The sequence below is a fragment of the Diceros bicornis genome, chromosome 12 (genome assembly GCF_020826845.1).
Source record: "Diceros bicornis minor isolate mBicDic1 chromosome 12, mDicBic1.mat.cur, whole genome shotgun sequence".
Taxonomy (NCBI): domain Eukaryota; kingdom Metazoa; phylum Chordata; class Mammalia; order Perissodactyla; family Rhinocerotidae; genus Diceros; species Diceros bicornis.
This window is the reverse complement of record NC_080751.1, coordinates 61,128,559-61,152,444: the sequence shown is the minus strand read 5'-3', so window position 1 is coordinate 61,152,444 and position 23,886 is coordinate 61,128,559. Positions and strand designations below refer to the sequence as shown.

The following is a 23,886-nucleotide window of genomic DNA, read 5'->3' as shown; positions in this document are numbered from 1 at the left end:
TTTTAAACTTTTGGGAGAAAAAGACCAACAAATAATTCCTTCCTTGATATTCATCCACTGTCTGAGATTATTCTCTCTTAACACTTTCTGATACAAGAACAAACATATACATTCTTACATGTGCTTACCAAGGCAGAATGGTTCCAACACACTCAGGAACGAAAATTCACTCTGCAGGTTCATCATTCGAAGGCCCATTCTGATCATCAAGGACTTGATTTTCTCAGGCCAAGGTTTAAGTAGTAAGTATCCAGGGACATAGAGAGCATACCGAAACCAGCACAAAAGTGGAGCGATGATCCTGCCCTTGGGTGACTCAGACATTCGCTCAATTGTTGGAAACAGCAGAAAGGAGCGAATTATCTACAACAAAAAACATACTTTTATGAGAAATTTTCTTAAGGGATAACTTGTTGTTTTATTGTTTCCTCTATAGAGTATCGACAGATGAGTGGGTTTTAAATATGACTAAAGATCTGTTCAGACTGAGAAGAACCACTATCCACTGCCTCCTCAGCCCACAACCAATCTGGGTAGGATAAATGGATGCCCCTTGAGTTGCTGGGGCTAATTTTCAAAGTGAGGAGAAAATCAGGTTCCTAGATAACTTCTTGATTATGACAGCAACTCATAATCCCTTTGAAGCATTGCTGGAAGTAGGAATTAATGTACCATTTTAGCAGTTATATCAACTTGATCAGACTAATAACACCAGAAGAAAGGAGAGCTACATAAAAGACTCTATTTCTAGTCAGCATTTCTTTCATTCATTATATTTGGAGATAGTGCCCTTTTGAAAAGCTCCTCTATTCCTTAATCTCACCAGCCTAAGAGAGTCTTTAACAGGACCAAATAGATTTCTAACAACTGATCCAACCTTAATAAAGTGCAGGCCAGGGACAAGTGAAGCTGGAAATCTCTACCTACATGGAAAGACGCTTAAGGACAAAAATATCATTTCAACTCAATTCATCAGAATTTCAGCAAACATATTTTAATAATACTTCTGAAGAAAAAAGAGCATAACTGAAACATTTTAAATTTACCATATTAATATTTTTTAAATATATAAAAATAATTTCTATGGGGAATCAGAAAAGTCAAAAAAATTAAGCACAATCCCTATTAATAATAGAGTAACATAAATCATCAATGTTAACAAATTGTAAAACAGGAAGTGAGAAGGGACACAATGGTTTTACTTTTTTTAAAACCTTTTAAATTGTTAAGTATAACATAACTACAGAGAAGTGCATAAAACATCAATGTGCAATTTAACAAATAATTTGTAAAATAAATAGCTATGTGGGTCAAGAAACAACACTGCCAACATGGCATCTTCCAATCACAACTCCTTCCTCTGCTCACATTTTAGGTAACCTCAATCTTGACTTCTTTGCTTTATATCAATACTTATCATTCCTTAATATAATCACTTCCTTATTTTGCTTTAAATTAATACTTATCATCCTGCTATAGACTGAATTGTGTCTCCCACAAATTCATTTATGTTGAAACCCTAACTCCCACGGTGCCTATATCTAGAGATAGGTAATTAAGGTTAGATGAGGTCATAAAGGTGGGGCCCTGATAGACAGGATTAGTATCCTTATAGGGAGAGACACCAGAGAGCCTGCTCTCTTTTCCCAAGTGCACACAAAGAAGAGGTCTGGTGAACACACTGGGAGAAAGTGGCCATCTACAAGCCAGGAAGAAATCTCACCAGAAACTGACCATGCTGGCATGCTGATCTTGGACTTTCAGCCTCCAGAACTGTGAGAAAATAAATGTCCGTTGTTTAAGCCACCCAGTCTATGGTATTTTGTTATGGAAGTTCAAGCAGACTAATATATATATCCCTTAATACTATTGTTAATTTTTGTGTGTTAATGAATGTCACATAAATGTAATCATGCAGTATGTTTTTGTGTTTATTTCCTTCATTCAACATTGTTTATAAGATTCACCCATGTTGATATATGCAGCAATAGTTTATTATCTTTGCTATATAGTTTTCCATTGTATGAACATACCACAATTTATTTATTTTACTGACAGACATTTGGGTTGTTTTCAATCCAGAGGTATTACAAATATGCTGCTATGAACACTTTTATATATGTCTCTTGGTGCATGTGTGTATATATTTCTGCTGACTTGATCACCTCAAAGTAGAAATACTGGGTCATCTGGTATGCATATGTTCAGCTTTAGTGGATGATTCCAAATAGCTTTTCAAAGTAGTTATACCAATTTACCCTCCCTACCAACAGACATGGGAGTTCACATTGCTACATATCCTCGGCCACATTTGGAACTCCAAACTTTGTAATTTTGACTAACCTGGTGTATAATGGTATTTCACTATGACTTTAATTTGTGTTTCTCTGAAGATTAATAAGGTTGAATGGCTTTTATATGTTTATTGGACATTTTCTATATCCTCTGAAGTGCCTACTCAAGTCTCTTGCACATTTTTGTATTAGGTTACCTATCTTTTTTTTCTTTTTGATTTGTAGGAGTTGTTTTTTATCCTGGCTACAAGTCCTTTGTCATGCTGCAGTCCTTGGCTCGCCTATTCATCTCTTATTCTTCTTATATTGTTCTTAATGGAGGTAAATTTTTAAGTTTGATGCAGTTGAATTTAACAGTTTGTTTATAGTTATTCTTCTTTGTGGTTTCTTCTCCAACCTCAAATCATGAAGATATTATTTTTTCATTCAAAATGCTTTTTTAGAAATTAGCTAATGCTACCTCTCATCTGTTGTACAATGTGGGTTGAAGCCTTTGGTTGTGTTTAACTTCAGTTGTGAGTCTGTTCCTTAGCTTTCAGGTATCAGTGATGTGCCATTTCCCTTCTGTATTTACATTCCTCCTTCTGGATGAACCAAATGCACTTTTCCTGGTAGGACCAGAGAGTAAAGGTGGGTTTTTGTGGACTGGGTCTCTTTTTCATCTTCTACCGTCTATAGTCCTCTTTCATAGTAACCTGTTTGATTGCATTGCCCAAATGTTAAAGTTGATCAGGTATCACCTGTAATTCTGCTTTCATGTCACTCTCACTAATAGAGAACAGAGATTTGAGGGTGAAAACTGTGGAAGGCTCTTTTCTTTCTAATCACGATATCTTCTTGCTTTTCCTTGGTCATATCTGTCAGCTAAGTTCTCAGCCATTTCCTATAGACTTTTCCTTTTCTCTCAACAATAACTGAGATATTTTAGTTATTTCTTTTTTGGTCAAAATAATTTGACCTCTACTAGATCTCCTCCTCTGTCACGTAAGTAAGAATGTACTGTTCCCTGTGGCCTTGATGGTGAATAAAATCATTGTTTGGGAGCAGGGAGTCACAGCCTTTTCAGATGATTTTTAAAATGATGGACTGGCAACAAAACATTATAAAACGCTCATGTGCTTTTTGAACAAATGCAGGGTTGCAGCCAGAATAGGGGAGTTTCTGCCACCTTGGCATCTCCTCAAGCACAAAGCAGAGGGGATGCTGGATGGACTGTGCTTAATAAAGGCCTTAGGAGGCATTCATGGATACTTGTGATGCAGATCCCTCCAGAACAGGGATGATCCAGAATCATCCAATCAGAGCTGGCTGCCCGTATTGCAATGTTTATACAAAGGTTATATATAAAGATACATACAAAGGTTATGGGATCTCTGTAAAGCCTGACTGGACAAAAAAAGCCAGTTGAAGGAATCATTCTTCCTGGATGCCACTTTCAGTGTGAACTCCAACAGATAGAGAAGGAATGAGATGAGCTCTGGAATCCCAGGATTTTTCTGATATTTGGTCATCTTCTTCTTCCCCTTCTAGCATAACACAGGGATACAGTATTCCTGATTCAGCTGTAATCACTAGGGTGCTGAGGACACAGGGTAAGCAGAGTATGTAGCACAAGCATCATAACTATAGTTATCTTCAGTTGCAGGAAGCACAAGCAAGGAACCTAATAGTTTTCCAATGTCTCCAGGGCTCTTGAACAGGTCTCCCCATTCTGGTATTTGATATATAGTGGGAATGCCATGACTTCCTCTTTGCCTTTCTGTTTAAAGATATTCTTCAGGACTGCTCCCAATGGCTCAAAGTCAAATGTGACTGCTGTCTCTCTAGAGATGTGGAATATGCCCTTCAGACCGGCAAAAATTAAGAAGTCTAACAATACCAAGTATTAAAGATGTTGATCAATAGCAATTCTTAAACAACACGGCATCAATTCAGTATTAGACTTTCCTCCTCTGCTTTTGAAAGCACAATCATTTTAGTGGGTGTCTGGAGCTCACATAGAGAGTAAATTTTTATCACATTGTCTAATGTTAGCAGCTTAATTCAAGGATCTGGCATTTCACTTGGATACCATGCAGCATAATTTGAGAGGTAGAAATGATGAAAACCTTCGAGCAATTGGAGTGGTGCTACAATTAACCACTGATTTCACACCTTCAAATTCAGAATTCTCCCCCTATCTTTTGGGTAATTCTAATATCATGAGTCCTTTTATTCCTGTAAGTGCTACCAATGTTCTATTGGACTTAACAAGACTTGAGAAATTTCAAAGAGGGGTGGCTTTACACAAAGCCACCTTGGTATTGAGAGGCAGGGTTTCTCACTGCTCTACTGAGGCCTCCCAGCTGAGGAGCTAAGAAGGAGCTCCCCTCCCCATCCCACAGGAAGCTTCTCCCTCGAGGCTGAAGAGAAGGTTTCTTGTCAGCAGCTGCAGTGGCAGCAAATACAACAATGAAGAGACCAACTTCTCAGCTTCAACTGGGCTCTCATTCATCAGTTCCACCTGGAGCTATAGGAGCACACTATGGTAAGGAAGCCAGGTCGGCCACAGTTCACTGCAGGCTCCTTGACAGCCAATATTCTTCAGTAATATCTCTAAAAGCTCTATGGTCGTCTTTCACATTTAGGTTCATAATCTACCTGAAACTGATTTTTATGTGTGGTGTGAAATACGGGTCTAATTTAATTTTTTCCACATGGAAACCCAACTGTCCCAGCACTATTAACTGCAAGAGCTGCCCTTTCCCTGCTTTTGTGCAGTGACACTTCTGTTGTAAATCCTGTGTATGTGTGAATGGGTCCTTTCAGGGCTCTCTAATCTGTTCTACTGGCCTACTTTCCTCACTCTGCGCCAGGAACACAATGTCTTATTTACTAAAGCTTTACGATATATTCTGATATTTGGTAGAGTAAGTTAAACCCCATCTTCTTGCTCTTCAAAAATGCCTTGGGTATTTTTGGCTTTCTGCATTCTCATAAACATTTTGAAATTGGCTACTTGAGTTCCACAAACATCTTGTTGAGATTCTGATTGGGACTGTACTAAATTTACAAATTAATTTGAGAGGAAGTAATATCTATAAAATATTGAGTTTTCCAACCCATGAACATGGGATAGTTCTCCATTTATTATAAATCTTTACTGTCTCTAAAAATGTTTCATATATTTTACATGTAGTCATCTTGCACAACTTTTGTCAGATTATTACTTATTTTTTATGCTATTATAAATAGGATATTTTCAAAATTTCGTTTTCTAAATAGTTGTTGCTTATATATACAATATAAATGACAACTGCATGTTGATTTTGTGTCCAGCCTCTTATTAGTTCTAATAAGTTGTCTGTAGATTCTTTTGAATTTTCTAAGCACCTACTCATATCATCCACAAATAATGACAGTGTTGTTTCTTCCTTTCAATTCCTTATTATCTTTTATTTCTTTTTCTTACCTTATTGAGTTGGCCAAAACTTTAATACAATGCTGAATAGAAATAATTCTTGCTCCTGAACACAAAGGAAAAATTTTCAGTACAATCACTGTAAAGCATAATGTGTATTGAAGGTTTTCTAGAGATATGCTTTGTTAGATTAAAAAAATTTCCTCTATTCCTAGTTTGCTATACACTTTTAAAAATCATAAAGGGATGCTGAATTTTATTGAATACCTTTTCTGTACCCATTGAGATGATCGTATGATTTCTCTCCTTTCATTTATTAATGTGGTAAACCATCAATTGATTTTCTAACATGAAACTAACTTTCTATTCATGGGATAAACCCACCTTGGTCATGATACATCCTTTTTATAGGTTACTATATTTGGTTTCCTACTATTTTGTGTAGGACTTTTGCATGTTAATGAGTGAACCCGGCCCATGACTTTCTTCTCTTATATTATTTTTTTCCAGGTTTGGATATAAAGGTTTTGCTAGTTTGAGAAAACTGAGTTGGAGAGTATGGTCTCCTTTTCCATTATCTAGAGGATTTTGTAAAACAATAGAATGATTTATTCTCTGAATATTTGACAGAACTCACCAGTGAAGCCTGGAGTTTTATTTATGGGAAGTTCTGACTATTGATTGACTCAATTTCTTTAATGGCTTAGAACCATTTAGACTTTCTATTTCTTCTTCAATCTGTTTTGATATTATCTTTTTTTAGGGATTTGTCCATTTCATTTAAACTTCCAAATTTATTGGCATAAAGTTATTTATAATATCTTGCTATTATACTTCAATCTCTGGACCACCGGCAGTGATATTACCTCTTTCATTCCTGATATTGACTATTAGTAGCTGACAGAGCAAAATTTTTTATAATCATGAAGGAATTCTCTTCATCTCTAGTAATGCTTTCCCCTTAGAGCTTATTTTATTTAATATTAACATAGCTACACCAGCTCTCTTTTGGTTACAATTTGCAAGATACAACTTTTCCCACTCTTTTACTTTCTACCTTTCTATAGACTTATATTTAAGGATACAGTTGAATTTTTTTCTATCTAATCTGAAATCTTTGTCTTTTAACTAATATGACTAATATATTTACTATATTTTCATTTAAATAATTGCTAATATTTTGGAGCTAAATCTGAGATATAAATTTAAAATCTTATTTTGTGCTTTTTACTTTTCATATCCCTCTCACACCATTTTTCTTCTTTATTTTGCATGAGAAAGACATAAATAATAAAAATATAATTGACAGTAAATACTAAGTAAATAATTGAGTAAATGATATAAAACACGAGTAAAACATGTATGTTAGTAATTCACAATGATTAATAACTTAAAAATATATGATAATTTAAGCAATAAATAATAATTGAGTAAAAGATGTATAATGTTAGTAAATCTCAAGTCCTATGGTGGGGTAGGGAAGAAATAAAATAATGAAAGAAGATTAGGAATTGCTGGAAATGGTGGTGTATAGTTTTAATAGGGTAGACTATTAAAGGGTAGGTATTAGGGAAGGCCTCAGTGAAAGGTGACATTTGTGTAAAGGCAGTTAGGGAGCGAGCTGGAAGATTTTTGGAAAAAGACTTTTTCAGAAAGAGGGAACAGCAAGTGCAAAGGCCGTAAGATAAAGCATAACGTGGTGTGTTTGGAAAAGCATGGAGAGCAGGATTTCTGGAGCAGAGTGTGGGAAGGAGAGCAGCTCACAATTTATCACAGAGGCAGCAGGGGGGAGAGAGGATGTCGGGTCTAATAGGACTTTGGTTTTTACTCTGAGTGAGCTGAGAATCCTTTGAAGAGTTTTGAAAACAGGAGTGACGTGTCTGACTTCCCTTTTAATAGGATTACTCTGATTGCATTGTTAACATTGTCCAGGAAGTACTAAATCAATGAAATTAGACAAGATTAAAAAATGAGTTATTTTGGTGGTGAACATGATGTAGTCCGTGCAGAAACAGAAGTACAATGATGTACATCTGAAATTTTTACAATGTTATAAACCAATGTTACTGCAATAAACAAAAAAATAAAAAAAAAATGACATAAATATCGGAAAGACAAAATTACCATATTTACAGTTTATGTTTAAAACATGTAGAAAAATCTCATGTACAAAAATAATAGCTAAATACAAACGTAAAAAAAAAATGTACTGAACTTATCTAAAGAAAATTTTAAAACCCAAAGAGACATTTCCTTGTTCTTCTATTGTGAAAGAGATATAAATTCTCCCACTAAATTATCAATTCAATTCAATTAAAATACTAAAAAATGCTCATTTTGAAATTTGATGAATTATATTAATGTTCATCTGAAAAACAAATTGCACTAATAACCTAGGAATTCTGAAAGAGAAGAGAAAGGAGATTAGCGCTACCAAATATTACACATACTATGAAGCTACAACAGTTAAAACTGTTTACCAGAAAAGGATCACATAGCTCAATGAAACAAAAAAGGAGCCTAGAAAGAGAGACCTGAATACATATGGGAATTAAATTTATGATAAAAGTATCAGTGGGCAAGAAAAGAGTTGTTCAATAAATGCAGTTGGGAAAACGGGAAAACAGAATTACTTGGAATAGTGAAAGACTGGAGATGTGTCCATAATTAGGAATGTGTACATAAATTACGAGACATCCATACAACGGAAGACTGTGCTACAATGAAACATTAGGTAGATTTGCATGTGCTGACAATGAGGATGTCAAAGTTCTGCTTCTTCTTTGAAACCAGCTGCTTGGGATTGTGAATAAAAGGGAGGTAGCAAGCTTCAAATAAGACATTCTCAGCCTTGGGGCTCATATGTTCTTTGGGCTTTTTATTCTGAAAGTACAAAGGTATTTTTGCATAAGCAAAATCAGGTTTCTCAACTATGTTCTATAAGTGATACCTAGAAAATTAGCTGTTATGGAATAGTGCAATCTCCACTAACTGGAATTTAACCAGTCAGTTCTCAATCTTATTTTCTCTTCCAGGCAAGTTTTAACCATACTAGTAAATTACCAAACCAACTACTATCAGGGATTTAGTTAAAAAAATAATTCCAGGGAATAATGTGAGGTCAGTACATTAACCTAAACCTTCTGTATTTATGATACCACCGTAGAGGATAAGAGAAAATAGAACCAGGACTCTCAGGTGCTACAAATTCTTCATTAGGAAAGTAAAACTAAATTATGTTCTATTGTATTCTGTTTATGAAAGCAGAAAAATATGCTAAAACACATTACGAATATTTTAAATGGGAAAGTCAGAAATAAATGTTTTTGGTTTTTTTCCCCCCTGGCCAATCCACAGTTAACTAGAACAATCCAACTAATGAAAATGATCTGTTTTCCAAGAAGTCTGGTAATTTAGTCCTTTATGGTAACTCATTGCTCATTTTAGTTTCAAGTTTATTCACTTCAAAATAAGGGGCTTCTTTCTGTTTATTAAAATGTGCTCAAAAATTCAGAGAATATAAATGGTTAATACAGTTACTGTCATACTAAACAATGTACTATACAGATTCCATACTAGTTATGTAACCCACAGTACATAAGGAACTTCAGACTGATCAAATCAGCTGGCAGAAAGAGGAAGCAACCCATTACTTTGTATAAATGATCCATTACTGTGACCCATGTTAACCAAAACTGCATGCAAGGGAAACTCTGAAAATACATGAGCAACTACAGGGTTACATTTTGGTTGATCTATATCAATAATAAATTGAGAATTAAAGTGCACTCTGAAATCATGGGAATGTACCGAAACAATAAGGAAGTTCTAATATGTACTCTGAATGCATCATTGCCTCTCAAAAATATAAGAAGACCAAAGATTGTTTATCACAACTAATAGTTAGTTGATGAGACTGGTTTTCCTCTCTTGCTTTTAGAGAACAACAGTTATTACCTGTTGGGTGAAACTTATACTTTTCCTAGATATCATAATGATGATTTCAATGAAATCTATAGTCCAAATTTGATAGGATAAGCCACAGTAATAAAAATTTCTTTTATTCATATAGAAACCTATTGGCAAGAAAATCACCGAGGTCAAGGAAATATACCCAATTTTATAGCTCAGCTGTGCAGAGAAGGTTTCCAAATCTGTGTACATGACAAAACATTTTCTTATGTTACAGTCTCATTAATGAAAGAACTTCTAGGCTGGCCAATTCACTCTACTCTAAGGAAACATTTTTATGTATTTCACATTCTTATCTGAAATCTACCAGAGTCAACTTTTGATAATGAAGCACAACCATGTTTTCTTGAATAGTACAGGAAAGTAAATATACACTTTGGGACTTTTTATACAGGGTATGTTTTTAGAAATTAGAGAGTATTTTGATGTTTATTTTTCCTGAATTTATTATTATTATTAATCATTTTTCAGAAAGGAAGTTAGGAAACAATCTGAAGTACAGCCATAAGGTAAGGAGTATGATGTTCAGGTGTGGTTTCTGTGCAATCTGTTTCAAAAATAGGCATTTTTTTTTAACAAAAAGTAAAATCTAAAAAGTCATCAATAAACTTTAATGGTCAGATAGCTTATTACAAGTGCTTCCATTTTTCTGGAGTGCAGTAACGATGCCTATACGTTACGACTAAATGAAGCCAAGATAAATGGTACTTCAACATCTTCAAAAGAACAGCATCTCTGCTACCGTCTCTATTTGTTCATTAGCTGAGCCCACCTGCTGCAGCAACAGCAGGGTACTTCCCCACTGCACAAATAGAAAACAAGAAAATATAGCACACAGTTTTTCCTTTTATATGATTGCCAACACTGTTAAGACATGTTAGAGAACATGCAACATAAACCAGACAGCCTTCAAAGACAAAGCTGCTAGTAGTCAAAGCACAGATCTAGAAATAATGCTAGTTGAGTTTATCTCTTCTCCCCATAAGGCCATGTTTTCCTATCCTTAGGATAAGACTGTTGAGCTTATTTAATCATATGTATGCAGTTTATAAACTGAAAATGCCATTCTATTTTAACAATCAAGAGCTTGTTTTTTGAGATCTTATATTCTGTAAAATGTAAAATTCTTGCTACAAAATTCTTAACAATTTTATACACCAGTAAGACAAGAATATGCCCCACAGTAGGGAAGTGCTTAGAATAGCAGTAGTAGTGATAGCTTAATATCTTCTAGGAATTATGCTAATGCACTTTACATACATTACCTCATTTAATATGCATAACAACCTTATCAAGTAAGTGTCTTCATTTGACGAGAAAACTGAGGTTTAGCTACAAAACGACAAAGATGACGTATGGATGCAGGCAGGGCAACTTCAGAGCTCATGCCATTCATTGCTATATTGACTATATACTTGCATACAAAAGAATTCATTAGTAATCATTATTGTTTGGTGACATAATTTTCTATGGCTGAACCAATCACTACCGTTATTGTTAGAAACAGGCCAATATTTATAACTGTTTCAAATAATTGAGCTTCAGAAATAACTAAACCCATATCCTAAGAAGTAAAGCATGAGATCCTTCAACTATTGATTACTGAAAAAGAAATTATGACACTTCAATACGTTTTGCTTAAGATAGATGGCATTCATGAAACTGACCACTTTTACCATTTTCCATTCACGTGAATTATACTCGGACCTTCTGAGGCAGAGATTTTTCTACACTTTATTTACCTGAAGGTTAAAAAAAAAAGCACTTTCATGCATTTAATCTACATGTCAGGGCTGCTAATTAGAAGGAATGCTTGCACATTTTCAGAGATATTTATATAACTTATGATTACACTTAAACATTTGAAACATAGCTTCAAAATCTTCTTATACAACTCTTCTCAAGAATTTATTATTTTATACACCTCACATTTATTTTATTTTGAATGCAAAATGCTGTTCTCCTCAGGTTAAAATCTCTGAGAATCTTGGGGCTGGCCCGGTGGTGTAGCAGTTAAGTTGGCATGCTCTGCTTCTGCGGCCTGGAGTTGGCCAGTTGGGATCTTGGGCACGGACCTACGCACTGCTCATCAAGCCATGCTGGGGTGGCATCCCACATACAGCAACTAGAAGGATGTACAACTATGACACACAACTATCTACCGGGGCTTTGTGGAGAAAAAAGGAAAAAAGGAGGAAGATTGGCAACAGATGTTAGCTCAGGGCTACTCTTCCTCAAAAAAAAAAAAAAAAATCTCTGAGAATCTACTTTCTTTTGAGTCTTTCAGATTCAGAATCGCTAAGAATGCAAAGAGAAAATAATGACGCTCACAGGCTCACTGCAGATTATTCTTTACAAGCTGCTCTGCTGTACAACAATCTATTATGGAGCGCCTGTTATTCTGAATTGAACAGTGTTCTCCAGGTAGCCTCAGAATCGAGTGATGGTGACAGCAGCAAACCCATCCTCATGTCGACAGCTACATAATTCTCACCTGACTACTATGGCCTTTGGCAGTATCAGCTTTCCAGTGACAAAGCTACAAAGAATCTGAAAGGATAGCTTTGCTGACCAAAAAACTCCTATTTGGCAATTCCCTAAACTTGGAGCTGGAGTACTATCTGGGGGTCAGGAAGCAAAAAACTCCAATTGTTTGACAATGGGGTTGGGACTTTTCTAAGTTAGAAACTCCAGTCTTTAAAAGCTTAAGCCAAGAATGACTGAGAGGGAAGAGTCATTCGTTAGGTCCACTGGTTGTTTTTTGCTTTGTTAATTTGTTCATTCATTAAAGATATACTGACACCTACAATACACCAGATGCTGTGGTGAGTGCTAGAGACAAAATGGTGAACAACACAGAGTCTCTGCTTTTAGAGAACTTACAGTCTAATGGGAGAGATATTTATAATAATGCATGACAGGTACCATGCAATGGGAAATAAGGAGTATAGTAGAAACATATAAAATGGGCACGAAAAACCTCTTCTTCCTCCTGGCCTAGGAATCTTTGAAAACGGCCTTGGAAAGAGAAATTGTTTGACAAATATTCACTGAGTACCTACGTGAGCAAAGTGCTGATGACAGAGCTCAGGGTTATTTGGGGAAAACAGTAAAAAAGATCCTTCCCCATTTAACTTGGCAGAAAGACACCGTGAAACATGCACATGTCAGTTCCATAGACTAAGATACCATTTTAATACCTGTATGAAGATGAGGCAAAGGTATCCGTCACAGGTTTTTGGACTACGGGGGAGTGATACCATGGAAAGGCCTATGGCCAGAGGCACACGCTGCGTTCATGCACCAGACAACAGGGGATTTCTGCCAGCTATCCCAGTAAACACTCCTAGCTTCCCAGAAGTCAAAAGGAAGGGGCAAAGCATGGCTTTCTTGTTCCATTTTATCTGGCAAAAAGCAAATCCAACAGTTGAGGGGCAGCTAAGACCCCATGAGGTTGAGATTAAAACTTGGGAAAACAAGCAGTTAATTCATAGCAAAAGGTCAGGTCCCAATAACTGAAGGAAATGCATAAACTCCAATACCGGCTTTGATAAGGGAACAGGTAAGGCTCTGCCCCCTTTCAGTTCAGGAAAAAATCAAGATGTATCTTAAATGTATCTTCTCCTTCACAGGTCTCTGAAGGGGGTGCTCCTGCTCCCCCCGATACCCAGACACACCAGCTTTCTGAGGGCAGCATCCCTCCTGGTGGTGCCATGATATCTCCTAGGCTCAGCAGAAACTCGCATTAGGTCCTGAGTCCTACCACTGCCACACTGAACTTCCGAGCAGTCAGCTTCCAGGGAGCTCAGACAGGGACACACAGCTCTGGGGAGGCCCTCACCCTCCCTAACGGGATTGGACTGCATTTCTGATAGCCTGTAAACATCTCTGCCAACTCTTAAGAGTACTTGGCATACGAATATGATAGATCAATAATTTATTAATTAAAAATGCCCCATGGTACCTGAAAATGCTATGTGAAGGAAATGGGAATCATATACTCTCTTACCAGTTCAAATTGTAGTCAGCAACTAAAAAGTTCAGTCACCTCAAAAGACCTTTAGTGGTAAAGGACCATGATATATTCAACTTATTTCCAAATAGTTCAGAAATAAATATTATTTATACACACACACACACACATTTGCTCTCCAAACCCCCTCTCATATATATACAGATATACATATGAGAGACAGAGACAGATGGGGGTAGGCAGGAAAGGGAGAGCAAATAATAAAGCAAATAAGGTAAAATATTGTTATTTTTTTATTATTGCTAACAATAGTAAATCTGTGTGAAGTGTATATGATATTCTATGTACTATTTTTATTCTTGCAACTCTTCTGTAAGTTTGAAATTATTTCCAAATAAAATGTTAAAAAATACAGTGCAGTCCACCACTGCCCTCTATCCCCCAGCTACGGCACTTCCAATCCCCTTTATCTTGCTCCATTCTTTTTATCAAGGTAGTGTCACCTCTGAACACATTCATTTACGCATATTTTCATGTTTATTACCAACTCCCCTTAGCAGACTGTGAACTCTGAGAGGGCAGAGTTTCTTTTCTGCTTTGTTCATGGGCACCTTCAAGTCCATAACAAGGGCTCAGTGACAGCGCATGGCACATAGCATACTGAATGAATGAAAGTTTGCCTGAGGGGCAGTGAGTCCCCCCAGACGACTGCCTCATCTAATACCCCCGAGCAACTCCTCCTCCCCAACCCCAGCGCAGGACTGGAGGTTGATTCTGTATAGAAATTGAAGGAAAGAGCTTCTGACCTGGGTATACCGGGCACAGAGAAAGGCAGGGGGAAAGGCCATGATGAAAAGGGGAATTAAATGAAAGCCCAATACTAAAAGCTGACACTCGCATAAGCAACGTCAGCCTCTTGTGCTATTTTGCTTCAATGATGCTGCCCTCAGGGAGCAGTTTTGATGCTTTTTTTCTGGAGAAACTGGGTCTAAAGAAAAAACATACAGATAGTGACACTGGGGAATACCACACACACAAAAGTCAGGACACCTGTGCAATCCCCTGCTGACTAGCTGACAAGGTTCACGCCCACACAAACCTCCTAGGATTTTTAGTGGCTCATTCTTAAATATGAATAGATAACCAAGCAACGTCAGACTTCTGAGGAAAGCTTCAATTACAGCAGACAGATCGACATAAAACATGAAAGAAGGAATTCAGAATGAACAGACAATGCAAGAGCACAATAAAACTCCAAAATTTCCTTTCCTCAGAGAGGTAGAGAGATCCATGGAATAAAAAGGATACCACCAAAAGGGAACAAAGAACAAGCAATACCTCTTAGAAATTATTTGCATAAAGGCTGACATCAAAAGTTTAATTGGATGAATTAGAAGATAAAGTCAGGAAAATATCCCATATCTCTTATTGTATAGAACAAAAGAGATGGACAATGGAAAGTAAAATAAATCAAGAAAATCATTTCTGGAGGTTTAACACGTGAATAATGGGAAAACAAGGAGAAAAAAAATACAAGAGAAGTTTTCAGTACCAGAGGATGCCGGTTTCCAGACTAAAAAGGATAAACAGTCCAAGGAATATCTTTATAAAATATAATAATGGGGATAAAGTAAAGATTCCAAAATGGTCTAGAGAAAAGGCAGGTCACATAAAGAATCAAACCCTCAAAATGGCCCGGTTCTCCACAGCAAAGCTGGAAGCACCTGCGGCTAGGCAGCAGCTGGTAATGGCGGAGATGGGGCGTGGGGATGGCAGACTAGCTTATTGCAGGGCAATCTTCCTGCCAAGAACAATTAGAAAAGCTGGAAAATATTTTTTAAAAGTGCCTTTGAAAGCCTTAAAGGCAGAGGGGATTTGAACGGCTAAAATCCTAGAGAAAAAGGAAACACAGAGAGGTGTGCTGAAGTAGCTCTTAGTTACTTGCTGATTCGCGAGCAGTACCTAAGATGCCAAGAAGCTGAACAGAGTTCCTGGAAATTTGGTGGGGCTCGAGGGTCAAAACTTGGGCGTTTGGTGCCCCTTAAAGAGAAGGCACCCTAAGCTCTCAGTGGGAACAGCTAGAGGGCTACCTCCTAGAAATAGTGATGAACTGGAAACAGACCAGCCTCAGAAAGATAGCTTTGATTCAGCCCAATTTCTGATGGCATTAAAGTGATCTGTCCTTACTAACTGCTAGTCGAAAGCAAAGGTAAATCCTCCCTAGAGGAAGATAAGAGCCTCATATTGTCTTAACAATTTTTCATATACAATGTCAGGTACTCAATTCAAAAAAATCTTACTAAGCTGTGATGGTTAATTTTATGTGTCACTTTGAGCCACAGGGAGCTCAGATATTATTCTGGGTGTGTCTGGGAGGGTGTTTTGGGTGAGATTAACATTAGAATTGGTTGACAAGTAAAACCTTGTTCTCCCCAATGTTAGTGGGCCTCATCCAATCAGTTGAAGGTCTGAACAGAACAGAAAGGCTAAGCAAGAGAGAATTCCTTCTGCTGACTGCCTTTGAGCTGGGACATGGTTTTTTTCTGCCTTTGGACTCAACTGAAACATCAACTCTTCCTGAGTCTGGAGCCTGCCTGCTTTCAGACTAGAACTTATAGCATTGGCTCTCTTGGGTCTCCACCCTGCTGACTGCAGATGTTGAGACTTATCAACTTCCCTTATTGTGACAGCCAATTCCTTAGAGTAAATCTCCTTCTATATATACACACATCCTATTGGTTCTGTTTATCTGGAGAATCCTAACTAATACACAAGAATACTGAGGGACAAAGCAACATGACCAAAAACAAAGAAGGAAGAAGCAATGCAACCACACGAGAATTAGTGGAATTATCAGTCACAATCTTTATTTTGATTTCAAATATGTCATCTCTGAATTTTTATTTTTTAAGAATAATTGTACTTTTAAAAAATTGTTGACAATACAAAGGAGAATACAGTCTTTAAAATAACTGTGATTAATACGATCAAGAAATTAAATGACAAGAAAGAATTTCAGGAATTGGTAACTATAAAAATAATAAAATGGAAATTCCACAAGCAAAAAATAGAACAACTGAAATTGAGAATGCAACAGATGGGTTTAAAAGGAGTTTATACAGGGGCCAGCCCAGTGGCGTAGTGGTTAAGTTCGCACGCAGGTTTGGATCCCAGGCACGGACCTACGCACAGCTTGTCAGGCCATGCTGTGGCAGGTGTCCCATATAAAGTAGAGGAAGATGGGCACAGATGTTAGCCGAGGCCAATCTTCCTCAGCAAAAAGAGGAGGATTGGTAACAGATGTTAGCTCAGGGCTAATCTTTCTTACCAAAAAAAAAAAAAAAGGAGTTTATACATAGCTGAAGTGAGGATTAGTGAACGAGAAAAGAGGTCAGGAGAAAATATCCAGACTGAAGCAAGGAGAGAAAGAGCTATTGTATGTAAATTATACCTCAATTTTAAAAAAGGAAAGCTAAAAATCTAATAGGATCAAATAAATATGTAATGCCTATAATCCAAGGTGGAAATATGTAAGAATTATGAGAAAAGGGGTTACAAAGGAAAGACAGTAAAAGTGACTGGGAAGAATCAGGAAAGAGTTCACATAGGAGTTTGCACTTGAGATGATTTTAAAGATGGACAGAAGGCATCTGTTAGGTGGTGGTAGGAAAAAGCAGAAAGGAAGTAGACAAGATATACTCACAGTCAGAAGGAAGCACGAGGTATGTACAGGGCAGGCGCAAGGACCATGACTGAAGGGGACAAGTTGAGGCCATCTCCCTCAGAGGACCTGAGGAGAATTCCCCTGGCATTCAGATAAGCAGAATCTGTCCCTAAGTTTTTACGAAATCTCTTCTGAATCAACGTCAATCACATTCACATAACGTCACTGAAGCCCTCAGAGCCTTTCTTCTCTGTAATAGGGCACAAGAAGCTCCTCAGCACTTTCCTGAGGGTAGGAGGTTACGAAAGAGGAAAAAGCTGAATCTCTAACTCTCACTTTGGCTTATTACAGAAGCTCCCATGCCATACCTGAGGAGACAAATTAAAATTATTTGTTGAAATGAAGTTTTCTGGACTGTCCACAGACTTCACTCATGTGTGCTCCCGCTGGTCTCTGCACAGCTGCAACTGGGAAGTAATTTACTGCCTGGCTTCTTAGAGACAGGTGTCCAGAAATGATGCTGGCTTGTCTTTACCCACTCATCAATATACCTCCCTGATACCTGATAATCTGGCCTCTTCCCATCCAAATACAATTAGTCTGAACTCGCTTGGAATGTGGGATCTCAAAGCAACCACCTTTTCTTTTAGTGCAGCGTCTCTCACTTAGTGCCCGCTAGGTTTTCCCACTTCAGGGAATTTTTTGTGGCCTACATTGCATATTGTTCACAGATTTCCCATACGGGCAAGAAGGAGGGTAAACAGCCTCATGCACTCTGGGTGCCCATATTAGAGAGGCTTTTCCTTCCTTAAAGATCACATTCATATTTCCCCTCTCTGCAAACAGACAGACCTAAAAAGAATCTTCTGGCTGGAATAAACAACAGCCACAAAAAAAAAACAATTTCACAGAATTTTGTTCATCTGTTTCCACTCTCTTCCATGTTATCCTTTCTCCGACTGCTTTGGTCCATCCACTGAGGCTCTACGGATTTGCTCTTCTGTGAACACTCAGTTCATTGGCATAACAAGGTCTAAAAGTAGCAAGGTACAAGCTATATTTTTCAGACCTGTACCCATCGAATTGCAAGGGTATTCACAAAGACAACACCCCTGCCTTGGCATGGGCCATTCTCTCATACCCCAGAGCCTCTTAAAGTCCTAGCCACTATGAACCTCATGGTTTGATGAGATTTGAATAGGCTGTATTTTTTTGAATAAGGTCTTTTGCACCCTAGCAGTAGGATGAATGATGATGCTAATCCCAACTTGTGATTTTGTTTTCCACTTAAATACAATCATGAGGCAGGTCATCAAAAGGCATACCTATCAACACCCCAAATTAATTTTTTTTGGTGGGGCAGGGTTAATAAAAAAATCACAAGGAAGGCCAAAAGCCTAGCTAATTGAGTAGAGTATGAAGAGTAAGTAAGATAAGGTAAGAGGTTAGGATGGCTGCTACTGCCAAAGTGCTGCTACTGACTTAGTGCCACTACTGGTCTCAGGGGTCGGTTTTCCTGCACAGAAACCATGAAGTTGACATTACGCTTTTACTTTCCCCTGGTATCTGTTATCTACTGCTGTGTAACAAATTACCAAAAACTACTTCTCTCATGAACCAACTTTCTGTTATGAAGTCACACAATCAAATTGCTTTTTAAAAAAAGAAAGGAGGGGCCGGTCCGGTGGAGTAGCGGTTAAGTTCTCGCGCTCTGCTTCGGAGGCCGGGGGTTCGCAGGTTCAGATCTCGGGTGCGACTGAAGCACTGCTTGTCAAGCCATGCTGTGACGGCATCCCATATAAAGTAGAGGAAGATGGGCATGGATGTTAGCCCAGGGCCATAATCTTCCTCAGCAAAAAGAGGAGGATTGGCAATGGATGTTACCTCAGGACTAATCTTCCTCACAAAAAAAAAAGAAAGAAAGAAAATGCAAACCATTAAATGATTATAATAGTGAAGAAATATATGCCATTAAAGGAAATTTGAAATCAAAAAATAGGAAAAAAAATCACCCCAAAACTCACCACTCAAACATGACCACTATATTCATTTTGGTAATTTATTTTCAAGGTTTTTAATGTATGTTTTCTTTTGATATAGTTGTACTCTTATATTCTCTATATATTTTAACATTCTTCTTAATATTCTATAATTAACTTTTATGTATTACAATGTTTTTTGAAAATATAATTCTAATAGTGGCACATTCCATACTCTACTTAACCTTTCTTTTGGAGTTGGACATTAGGATGTTTCCAACTTTTTGTTACAAAAAATAATATTTTTGCACATGACTGTTTTCTCTTTGAGATTTTCTTAATATAGATTCCAAAGGAAAGAATTAGTACTTTCAAAGGGTATGAACTCTTTCTATAAGAACTATTCTTTTCTGATAACACCTGATCATTGTAAAAAAGTAGAAACAATGTAGAGTCTCCACCTCCAATACACCCTTACCTCTAACCCCCAGAGATCACCACTATAAGCCACCTGATGTTTATCTGTTCACACTCTCCAAAAATGTATATAGAAGTATACACACACAACACTGAACCTTTTCTTTTAAATACTGCAATAGTAGCAGCTCATTTTGATAACTGTTGAGGTACACTCATCAAACATTATTAAGTACTATGATACTCAATAAACAGACATTCTTAAATACCATCATATACTAATTCGTTAAGCACTGTGTCACACATTGTGCTAGGTACACATTTTTTGATAGATTTTATTAGCTAGCTCTTCTTCAGTGAATTATCTGTTCACGTCCTCTGCATCATTATCTGAGAAGCTGATGTTCTTTTTATTGATTTCTACAAACTCTTTATAATAAGAAGTTAACCTTTTAGCCTAGTGACAAGAATATGGACTTTGGAGTCAAACACACGTGGGTTCAAATCCCAGCACAGCCCCTTACTAGCTGTCTAACCCTGAGCAAGTTACTTTTGTCTGTGCTAAGTCTCAGTTTCCTCATGTATAAAATGAAAATAATAATAGCCTCCTCAAAAAGTTGTTGAAAGAATTAAATAAGATCCATAAATTATAATTATAGTAATATAATTACTAATTATAGTAAAAATAGTTAATAATAATTTAATCTTTAATTACTCAAAATATTTACAAGAGAATTACGTATTTTAAATAAATTTTTACATTGTAACAAATAGTGTAAAAACAGCTCCAATTTTCATTTCTTTCATATTAAATAAAAACAAAATTGAGAAGGGATGCTGCATTATCCCCTCTGACCTAAGGATGGAAACTCAAGGGATAAGTTAATTAGTTTTAAAATGACCTATATAAAATCATGAACTCGTGTACACTAAGTTTATAACAAATCATAATCAGATCGATCCATACCTTTCCTTAAACAATTTCATATTCTGTTGTAAGAAGCTACTTATTGCATTTTAGAAGCAATTTGTGCCGCATTTAGTATAAGTCTCTCTGGATACTACAGCAATCTTCAAAGGCACAATCTTCAAAGATACTTTTTTAACCTTTTTTCCTACCTTTCTGATATTTACAAATATACCAACTATTATAATTAGAAAGAAAAGAAATTTTCTTTAATTTAAAGAAAGATCTTGCAAACCAACTGTGAAAAGACATTTTGGGGATAAAGAAAATCTGATATGAACTGCCTTAGATGCTATCAAAGAACTACTATTAATTTTGTTAGGTGTGATAATGACATGGTAGTTATATAAGAAAAGGTCCTTTTTTAAACATGCACAATGAAGTATTTAAGGGTGAAATATCATGAGGGCTATAATTTATCTGAAAGTATTGAAGAAAAAAAATGAGGTTAAGATAACAAAATATTAGTAGCTATATTAACCTGGATAATTCATTATACTATTATTTTTATTTTACTATTTGAAATCCTCCATAATAAAAATTTTAAATGAACAATTAAAAAGGCGTCTCTTTTTCCTTTCCATCTGTGTTAGCTTAGACAGCTATATTCCTGCCTTACTGAGATGGGCTGCAACTGAATATACCCTTAAACTGCTTAAACACCTCTCCCACACTAGGCCCAAGTTTCCCTCCTTACAACAAGCTGGGGCACCACTGATTAGCTAAAGGCCCACAGACAAGTGACTGGTGACTTCTGACACCAGGAGAATATTCTCAAAATTTGTTACAGTGCCACATATACAACTACTTTAGTGCCTAAAGACTCAATAATATAGACACTGGAGTCTGCTGGAATGCAGAGGGATGCTGCAAAACATAAGACTGAGAACTTGCACACAAAAGAGCAGGGCTTAAGTCAGCTTCCACTGAGAGACCTCTGCTACCTTGCCGCTTAAATCTTCGAACCAAGACTTCAAAGAAATGAGAAAGAAATATATGGTCCCATCCCAGGTTTGACCCTGATAACTCAAGGAAATGAGAAAATACATCTTGATACTGCTGTTTCCCTGAACAAGCTGGATATCAGCACCTTTACTAAAGGGGGGAGGGGTCACTGCCCTTGTAGATAAGGTCACAGGTGGAAAGAGCGAGAATACACGGAATACAGAAAAGAAGACCTTTTTTTCAGAGAACTTGATTAGTAGTCCTCCTGCTTCCAAAGGATGATATGAGAAGACAGAGCTGACATGTTACGGAAAGACTAAGGACAGATTTAATTGTCCATAGCATCTCAATACATTCTAACATTCTATGTTCCAAGCTTTTGGAAAGCTCAGGTTGATGGTTCTCAAACTTGAATCACCTGCAGCACTTGGAAAAACACTGAATGGTGGGTCTCAGCCTTCAAGTTTTGGATTCAGCAGATCTGGGTGGAATCCAACAACTGGCACTTCTAACAAGATCCCAGGTGATGTTGATGCTGCTTTGACAACTACTGCCTTAGGTATTTGAATGAGTGTCTAGTGTCATCTATTCTACTCACAACTACTCCTGGGCCAAGAAGAGATGGTGATAAAATGGGTTTAGGTAGTAAGCGTAACGTTTTCTCTGGCTATAGCCACTTCACTTCATTTGCCCTACCTGTCCCTTTAAACACATCTCATTAACTCCCAATATACTGGATCTTTGAGAGTATGGGGGGAATTTTCCATATCTGACTGTATATCATGGATATACAAATACTAAAATGGCTCAATATTTAAATCTGAACAGTGTTCAGAAATTCTCAGATGAAATGCCTTAGACAAAGTACTAAGTATTAACATGCACGAAGAATGTTCTATTATAAACCCTTGTTTTCACTTTCTTGCAGCTTTCCAAAAAATTAGCCCTTTGTGGTGAAATTTTCCACGCTTGGTTTCAGCCCAAAGGTGATTTTTTTTTTTTGCAAAGTTTGAGAAAAATATATTAAATAGTTTTTGAGTTATGAAAAGATGAAAAAAGCCAACACAATTTTTCCACTTTGAAAGCAATTTTAAGATTTTTTTTTTAATATGCAGATATCTAAAAAATGGCTGAAGTTGAAAAGTTGAAACTTTCCATGTGTCTAGTTCTCAGCAAGGTAGTCTCCTAGGTAATTCAGAAAAGATAATGTGTGCACACATAAACAGATAAATATATATTTAAATAAATACACAGGTGATAGGAAAAATAGCATTTCATCATACTCAATACAAACTGTCCTCAGAGCAGGCAATTTATTGTTTTCTGAAATGGAGAGTCTTTCACAAACCAGAGTGGTTGTTGATTGCCTCACCCCTGCGGTTTTCACACACCAAGGTTCACTAATAGGTCACGCAGACACAACTGTGAACGTACTATGCACAGCGTTTGCAAAATCCTCCAGTTCCTTTCACATTCTAATCTCCCATTCTGCCCCCAGCTCAATTCTAGGATTCTGAGTTCAATTTCTGCTCTGGGCCCATGCCTCAACACCAACTCCCTTTTTATCTCCTCTGCTCCAGAACACTCACACATGTTCTCATTTCTCCCAGCTCTCTCCGAATTCCCCCCCACCCAAAGCATTCACCTGCTTCCCGCCAAACCCTCAAGTACATCTGAAGAACTCAAGTATTATAGAAACAACAGTAGAAATCTTATGTTTCCGTCAAATAGGTTTTGGTGGTTTGTCAAAGTATCTTACTCTAACTGTCTGTAATCATAACCTTCCTAACTACTGCACTGGAAGTATCTGCTATCTGGAAAGCAGATAATGGGAAAGTTAGAAAAAGTCAGACTTCAGAGTCCTAGTCCTGCCACTGACTAGCTAACCGACATATAGGTTAGATATATAACTCCTTGGAACTTCAGTCTCCTTATCTGTAAAATGGGAAAAATTAGATTGTTAAATGACCTTGTTACATGTGAATATGTTTTGTAAATTTCAAATGAATGCTGGGTATAATTGGTAGTAATGACAATACATCAATTTTAAAAACCGTTTCAGGTTTCTAGACACAAATGAAGAACTAAGTACAAGGCACATATGTCAAATGAAGAACCAAGTAGAAGTCAAAAAAACACTTTTGCAAGGACACAGTCCAAGATTAAGAAAAATTCAATTTCCCTAGTTTTCAAGTGCGCAGGCTTAAAAGACAAATAGAAGAAAATCTGCTCCAACAAACATTCTTATTTCTCTTTCATTTTCAACCTCTCTCTG

The 23,886-nt window shown here is 36.9% G+C and overlaps 1 protein-coding gene and 1 pseudogene across 6 annotated transcripts in view; both read right to left on the bottom strand.

Annotated features, from left to right (window-relative positions):
- Window positions 1-23,886, bottom strand: part of LDAH (lipid droplet associated hydrolase) — a 102,144-nt gene that overhangs the window by 32,090 nt on the left and 46,168 nt on the right. For 4 of the 6 annotated variants that reach the window (XM_058551726.1, XM_058551728.1, XM_058551727.1 and 1 more), the window contains one exon: window positions 129-363. In XM_058551726.1, coding sequence (XP_058407709.1) covers window positions 129-363 — 235 coding nt within the window. Of the gene's footprint in view, window positions 1-128; window positions 364-15,310; window positions 17,672-23,886 lie in introns of those variants that run through there. The other 2 variants (XM_058551731.1, XM_058551732.1) reach the window with 2 other exon arrangements.
- Window positions 1,186-3,978, bottom strand: LOC131412174 (nuclear pore complex protein Nup88-like; annotated as a pseudogene).